The sequence below is a fragment of the Zingiber officinale genome, chromosome 4A, assembly GCF_018446385.1.
Source record: "Zingiber officinale cultivar Zhangliang chromosome 4A, Zo_v1.1, whole genome shotgun sequence".
Lineage (NCBI taxonomy): Eukaryota > Viridiplantae > Streptophyta > Magnoliopsida > Zingiberales > Zingiberaceae > Zingiber > Zingiber officinale.
In genome coordinates, this window is record NC_055992.1 from 76047566 (window position 1) to 76054912 (window position 7347).

Sequence of the window (7347 nt, forward strand, 5' to 3'; positions counted from 1 at the left end):
AAGAGATTGTAGGTGTAATTGTCCATATGAGAGAAAAGTTAAGTAAATTAAAGTTAACCGAATATTTGATTGGAAAGTCCTAACTGGAGGTTAGGCAAGGACAAGACTAATGGGAATATTGGCAGAAGAAGAAAATCCAAATGAGTCAATGTTAACTGGACACTCGGGGTGGAAAGTCCTGGTGAGTGAAGTTAGGTAATTGGGAAGTCCCGGTAAATGAAGTTGGACAGATGGAAAGTCTCGGTAAGTGAAGCCTGGTAGTGAGAAAATGCTGGTGAGTAAAGTCAAGTGAAAAAACTTAGTGAGTGAAGCTAGGCAGTTGAAAAATCCTAGTGAGTGAGGCTAAGTGATGGAAACTTTTGGTGAGTGAAGCTAGACATTGGAATATCCAAGTGGATCAATAGTTGACCGGACATCTAATGATTAGAAAGTCCAAGTGAGTCAAAAGATTAATCGAACACTTGGCACTAGGAAAATCCAAGTGGGTCAAAGGATTGACCGGACACTTGACATCCAGAGAAAAGTCTAAGTGGATTAAAGAATTGACGTACTGGACACTTGGTGAAGAAGTCCCAGTAGCTCAAGGATTCTGGATGCTAGGCAATGAGGAGTCTCAATAGATCATGGTTGACCGGATGTTGGGTAAATAAACCCTAGACTTAGGTTTGGAAGTTGGGGTTTGGTAATCAATTAGGTTAATTGATTACACTAGCTTAAGCGATTAGCTCAATCATTTAAGCTTGGAATCGCAAGAGTTGAATTGCTTAAGGTAAGTGATTCAGCAGGGCTTAAATCGATTAAGGTTGATTCTGTGTAGAAATAGAAGCATTTATAAGCGATTAAGTAAGAAAGCTTAATATCTTAGGATTTCTTGTGATCGAATAGAAGCATTCTAATCAATTAGCTAATTGATTAATATGGTGTGAGACATAAGTGAAAGTATTTATACTTTCACTATGAGTTTGATTATGTTTCATCTTTTTCTAAGAATCAAGAAGGGAACAGATTACTTCTTGAACCTGTTATTCATCAATCAACTTATAAATGATAGTCTTTAATTCCCAAATCATATTTATCATTTTCCTCAAATTATGGGCCATGATAACATTCAGACACTTTTTGTAGCTGTTAAACTTGATTGTGAGCTGATGAAGCTTTCTTAGACTTATTCCACTATACTTCTCTTTAAGGGCTACCCTGATAATATGAGTTGATGGTAATGGCTCATATTCAAATACTAGGTTATCTACTATTGAACTAATCAATATTCCCCTAATAGTGGAGTCATTTTTCTTCCTATATCTTATAGGCATTAAGATCACGTCTATGCTATGTTGTAGAACCATCAGCAGGTTCTTCCATAAATTGATTTACAACCTCTAGAACTTTTTATTCATTAAAAAAATGTGGTACCGCCACATCAGCGGCCCCCCTAGAGCCGGTCCTACGGATATGGAGGGAGGTAAATGCAGGTACACAGGTGGAAAGTGCATGGCGGAGACGTTAACCCCAGGCAGTGACACCCCGGGGATCGACCCCTGGATCTTTCAACCACAGAACTATACACTCCCCATCTGTGCTACGCCCCGGGGACAACTTTTTATTCATTAAGAATATATTGTACGTTGAGATGTCATATTTTTTATAGTTATCCCTATATAATTTTTCTCCCTTATTAAGTCCAGCTATGATGTTCTTAGTTTCCATAATCTATCATAAATAAACATATTATTTAGTATTTTAGTATAATTCATATGTATGTAACTAATGAATGACTCAATGTAAATTAGAATCGGTTTATAAAATCAAGTGGTAACTATGTTTCTACTCATCATTCATATGATCCAATCTAATCAACATTGATGAATTTTATTACATACATCCCATCAAATAAACTAATCATACAGTTAAGACTCCTAACACATAATATTCTTTTTTTTTCAAGTTCATTAACATATAACATAACTTTTCATTAAAATTACATTATTTGTGCATAACAACAATTTCTATTATATAATTTTATTAATATAAGCTTAATATTGTCCATACACAATAATAGTAATAATAAATGAACTCTACTTTAGCTAGATAAGCTAACACCAATCACTAGAATTAACACTAGTAGTTGTATGTGATAGGGCATTATTATTCCCACTAGGAAAGACACTAGTATTAGTAATCAATACAAGTCCTATGTTTCTTGGTCCAGCTAGGGCAATCTCAAACAAATCGATTTTAGGATTATCTAATTGGTCCATGTTAGAATCCTTCTCAAACTATTCGAGATCCTCCTCAAACTCTTTTGGATCCTCCTTAGGCCCTTCAGAATCCTTTTTAGACTCTTCAGGATCTTCCTCAGACTCTTTGAGATCCTCGTTTGGGAACTCATGGTGAAGTAATTTCATATACAATTCTGCATATGATATACGCCCTTCAAAGCACCTCCCATATATGGTATGCTACCACTTTTGGATTCCTTATAGTGAATGAATCAAAGCCCAAATCTTGTAATTGTCGAGGATGAGAAACTCTTCCTGATTAAGCTTCCAGAATAGTCGATCGAGATATCCAATGTGCCCTCTAACTCCATAAACTGGGGCATACTCGATCTCTTGAATCTCCTCCCGTAGGTCATTCTGTCGCACATCACGACGGATCAAAGTGTATATTATCCATGGCATATGAAAATAAAAATAATAATGTCAATACAAAATCGAGAAACTAGTAAAAAAATTGGTTTATTTCAATTCACAAAAATGTATAGAAAAATATACATTATCTATAAGCAAATAAGAAAACATATTTTCTTTATTTTGAGGAGCTCTAATTGACTGACACACTTAATTAGTCGATTAGAAAACTGAATCCAAAGTTCCTTATCCTCATTAGAACTAATCTAAATGGGATGTTCAGTTATTATTATTTAACCTAAGCTCATTTAAGTCTAACTCAAACTTATTGATCAAATCAAAACCTAATTAGAATCAATCTTGTTTGATTGAATCAAATTGATATGTTAAACCAACTAATGATTTGAACCAAATCACGATCTAAAAGGACTATCTTGTCTAGTTAAATCGATCAATAGTTGGAACTATACCTCAGCCTGACAAGACCAATTTTGTCTGGTTCAAATGAACCAAACTTGATCTGATTGGACCAGACCAATTCAAATCAATTTGACTTGAACTAGACCGGTTCAATGATAGTGAGCAAGTGATCTCTCAAGTATTTTGACACGGAAAAAAAATGCTTCTGCCATGCATTAACAAAACTTATGTTTTTTTTTAATATTGATTTAATAAAATGAAACTTTTCCTCAAAGAGTAACTTTGACGAACAAAGGTTCTTCTCCGCCGCATCGCTCACTTTCTCTACCACAACAAACATGGCAACTGGAGCCATTACCAATCGTCAACCCCCGGAAGCAGTTGTCGGCGCTCGTTGGCCACGGAGGCCAATTGCCAGTAAGGGTTTGAAAAGGTGACATCACGGCTCAACACAGCCGCAGCGCCCTATCTTCCAATGTCTACGAGTTCCTGGCAATTGGGTGATTGAAAACATGACGAACCAACTCCGTCAAATAGCAAGTTCAAAGAAGAATTTTTTTGGGTATTTCATGCTTTAGAACTAAACTGCTCTGTTACCATTGCTGTATTCTAAATCGAAATACAAGATCATATGCAAACACTTACAGTGATTGATGGTAGATCTTGTTCTTCTTACTTGTTGTTGGACGAGCAATCACAGAACGAATGAATCAAATCCCTCTCAACTCATGGATGTTCTTCCTTGCACACTTTTTGAATCTTCTGATCAACTTGATCCCTTGCACTTGGACGTACATATATATATATAAGAAGAGCAAGCCTCTTTCTCTTCCTATAACTTGTACAACTTGATCAATTTACATAGATTTTTTCTCTAAATAAGACTTGCAACTAAGGGATATTAGACTTCTGGACCGCTATACTTCTCGATTACCCTGATAGTCGGTGAAAAATTTCTGTAAACCCTGATTAATCACCCTAGGCTCAATATTATTCTACCTAATTAATCAATTTTTTATTCTTCCAGACAAGAAAATTCTTTAACACTAACTTTTAGATACACCCAATCTATCATGGGAATTATGTCTCATAATCGAGATGAATAATACTATTCGATAAAAAGCAATTATAGGCTTCATCTAGTAGTAAATGGCACCATATTAGTTGTCTGTCAATTTCAATTTTCTCTGCGCTCGTGGCCACCTGCAATTCGTTAAGTGACGACGACCAAACTATTCATTTGCTCGATCAAGATATTAAAAAATAATGCTAGTTTATGCAAATTTTGCTCATTTCAACGTGCAAATGTATCGACAGCAAATTTAACTCATTAAAAAAATGGTTACGTTGATTCCATTGTTTTCACAGTCATTTTTAAATTATATATATAAAAAAATTATAGAATCAGATTATCATCAAATTAGCTAAGAGAAACATAAATCATAAAGTTAATATAATCTATCTTCAAATTGATTAGAGGTAGGAGAATTTTTTTTAAAAAAAAAGTATATATCAATTAGAAATTGATCTTTTATGCTCTATAATAAATCGGTAAAAAACCGAACATTCTAATAAATTTCAGAATGGACCTCGCCTCGTGGAGCACGAGTCCATTGTTTGAAGCCGTCCAGACACATCAATTTCCTACCCCCACCTTTCATTGTTTTTGAATATAACCGAGAGGACAGCCAGCCAATGTTCCTGCCCAAACGACTCTGAAACATTATTGCTTGGCCTTTAATGTCAAAGGCTACGTTACGTCCACTGAAAGTGTCTGCATTTCGCGTTATTAGAACTTACCACCACCCTCAGACTTTGAGTCCCTGCGTATAATATAAACCCCCCCCCCCTTCATCCTTCTCCATTCTCCTACACCACCATCATCCCTCCATCTGTGCGCAGCCATGGCAGAGGAGTTTGAAGCGCTCACCAGAGCTTTCTCCGGTTAGTTAGTCTTTTGAATTTATGCTTCGTCATGAATATGTAGTAGCTAATTGTGATGTGATGAAGGTCTCGGTGGTTTGGGGGTGGATGAGAGCTCGTTGGTCACTGCGATATCCAAATGGCGCAAGCAGCCGGAGAAACGGGGAGGCTTCAGGAGTGCCTCCCACTTCTTCGACTCCAAAGGAAGCTTTGACCGATGCGAAGACACTTTCATCCGAGCCATCGAGGAAGAATTCTCACGTTTCAAGGTAAGGCTTCGCGAGTTCATTTTGACATCCAGTTGCCATGCAACTTTTGCAATCTTCAACAACACTTTTGCTTTAGGTATGATCGAATGGCCTTTCAGCCAAAGATCTAAGAAATTCGTTCGTATCGAAAATACACCTTGTGGGTGAAGATCAAAAAGTAATATGTTAATAAGTTCAATTGATTTCTTCCGTTTCTCCAAAGAAAAATAAAAAAATAGATAAATAAATAAACTTTGTGTTCTTATCCTTCTTTTACGACTTGAGAAATTGCAGCCCTAATCTTGTATATAAAAATTCCTTTTTGTCTAAATTTTAATTCTTATAGACTTTTTTAGGGAAACAGATCATGAGTTCCAAACCTTTTCCCATATAATAATTGTTTTTGCTCTTCTTGACTAGATCTTTGGTATTGATCTGGTTTCACAGCCATGATAAGAACTAGCTTAGTTTAGAGCCTTAACATGGGCACTTGATTTTAGGAGTTCTAGTATCCTTTTACCTGTACAATTTTCCTCTACTTGAAAAGAGTTGCACATTAATTACATGATGTAATGTTCTTTAGGAAACGACAGTGAGTAGTCAATTTTCATGGTAATATTTTAGGAGCGATCATAGGAGCTAATATTTGCAGGATGTCATGGTGGAATGGGCAATGCATCCATGGGAAAGGGATGCACGATGGATTCACCTAGTCCTCCACAAGGATTATCCAATCAGTGTGATAGTTGAGATTGCTAGTACCAGGTCTTCCGATGAGCTTCTTGGAGTAAGGAAGGCCTACCATGCTCTTTATCACCATTCTATAGAGGAAGAAGTCGCTTACCGTGTGAAGGAAAACTACTCTGGAGTAAGAACTTGCATTCTCTTCAATTACATATATGTTCCAATTCTTTATAAGACTTGGATGAATAACCATGGTCCATTGGCGTGGGGTCAGCTTCTAGTTGGACTTGTAAGCGCATACAGATACGAAGGTTCTCGAGTTGATCATGAGATGGCAAAGTCCGAGGCCAAGATACTCGGAAACTCAATCAAGAATGCAAGCAAAAAGGACCCTGTAGAGGATCAGGAGGTCATTAGGATACTAACAACAAGAAGCAAAGCACATATCTCCCTTACTTTCAAGCACTACAAGGAAATGTTTGGCAAGTCCATTGATAAGGTAGCTTGAGATCGTAAATCCAAACCTATCTGAAAATTCTAGATATTTTTTTTTTAATCTTTATTGATCACCTCAAATGTATATTTTTGTCACTATGAGCAGGACTTAGTTGATGAATCATGCCTACATGAAGCAGCGCAGTGCTTGGAATCAGCTCCAAAGTATTTTAGCAAGGTATGCCTACTAAGCAATATTACTCTTATTGATGCCAAAGAATGAAGAAAACAAAGTTGTATTTGGAATTCAGGTAATTGACAAGGCTTTCGAAGGAGCACATAAGACTGGGAAAGATGCACTTGCAAGAGTGATTGTAAGTCGAGCTGATGTGGACATGGAAGAGATAAAAAAAGCTTATCAAGAGCAATACAATGCCAAACTGGAAGACATGATAGTAAAGAATACCCATGGCAACTACCGGGAAGCATTGCTTTCCTTGGTACAAAACTGAGATCATTTATATATGTTATCGTCCATCATATGTCATTTTCCAACCAGTGCATGTTCTCTACATAACTAGAAAAGCATTTGAATGGGTGAATAAAATTATAGGAAGTAGATTCAATTGAGGCAATAATGAGTTGAGACTGAATATGTGCTCAGTCTCTATGGTGTGGTCTGAGTGACTATTAAGCATTTGTTCTCATCATAAGTTTGTTATCGGTGATCTTGATCTGTTGTACTCATTTGAAGGTGAAACTTGATATATGATGATGCAGATTTTCTCAAGATGAAATTTGATTGAAGGTATATGATGATGCAGATTTTCTCGAGATGAAATTTGATTGAAGGTCGCAAGTATTCTTAAACTTTTTTTTTTCAAGTTTAAATGAGGTTGAGGAATTGAGAAGCTTAGAGGTGATTGATCCTCTTCTCCGAGGATACCTTAAAATGTGATTACTCATCTATGTCCTTGAAATAGTGGATCTAATGGTGGTATGAATTA

General features: G+C 36.4%; 1 protein-coding gene across 1 annotated transcript; it reads left to right on the plus strand.

Moving 5' to 3' along the window:
* Positions 1–4849: 4849 nt before the first annotated feature.
* On the plus strand, positions 4850–7130 carry LOC121970007 (annexin D4-like). Its single transcript, XM_042520391.1, has 6 exons — positions 4850–4994; positions 5061–5242; positions 5874–6089; positions 6180–6404; positions 6507–6578; positions 6652–7130. The coding sequence occupies exons 1-6, from the start codon at positions 4955–4957 to the stop codon at positions 6850–6852; spliced, it is 936 nt and encodes a 311-aa protein (XP_042376325.1). The 5' UTR covers positions 4850–4954; the 3' UTR covers positions 6853–7130.
* The last annotated feature ends 217 nt before the right edge of the window (positions 7131–7347 follow it).

Coding starts and splice junctions, on each gene's coding strand:
- LOC121970007 (XM_042520391.1), top strand. CDS start 4,955: ATGGCAGAGGAGTTTGAAGCGCTCACCAGAGCTTTCTCCG. Junction 4,995..5,060: donor GCTCACCAGAGCTTTCTCCG/GTTAGTTAGTCT, acceptor GATGTGATGAAG/GTCTCGGTGGTTTGGGGGTG. Junction 5,243..5,873: donor AAGAATTCTCACGTTTCAAG/GTAAGGCTTCGC, acceptor TAATATTTGCAG/GATGTCATGGTGGAATGGGC.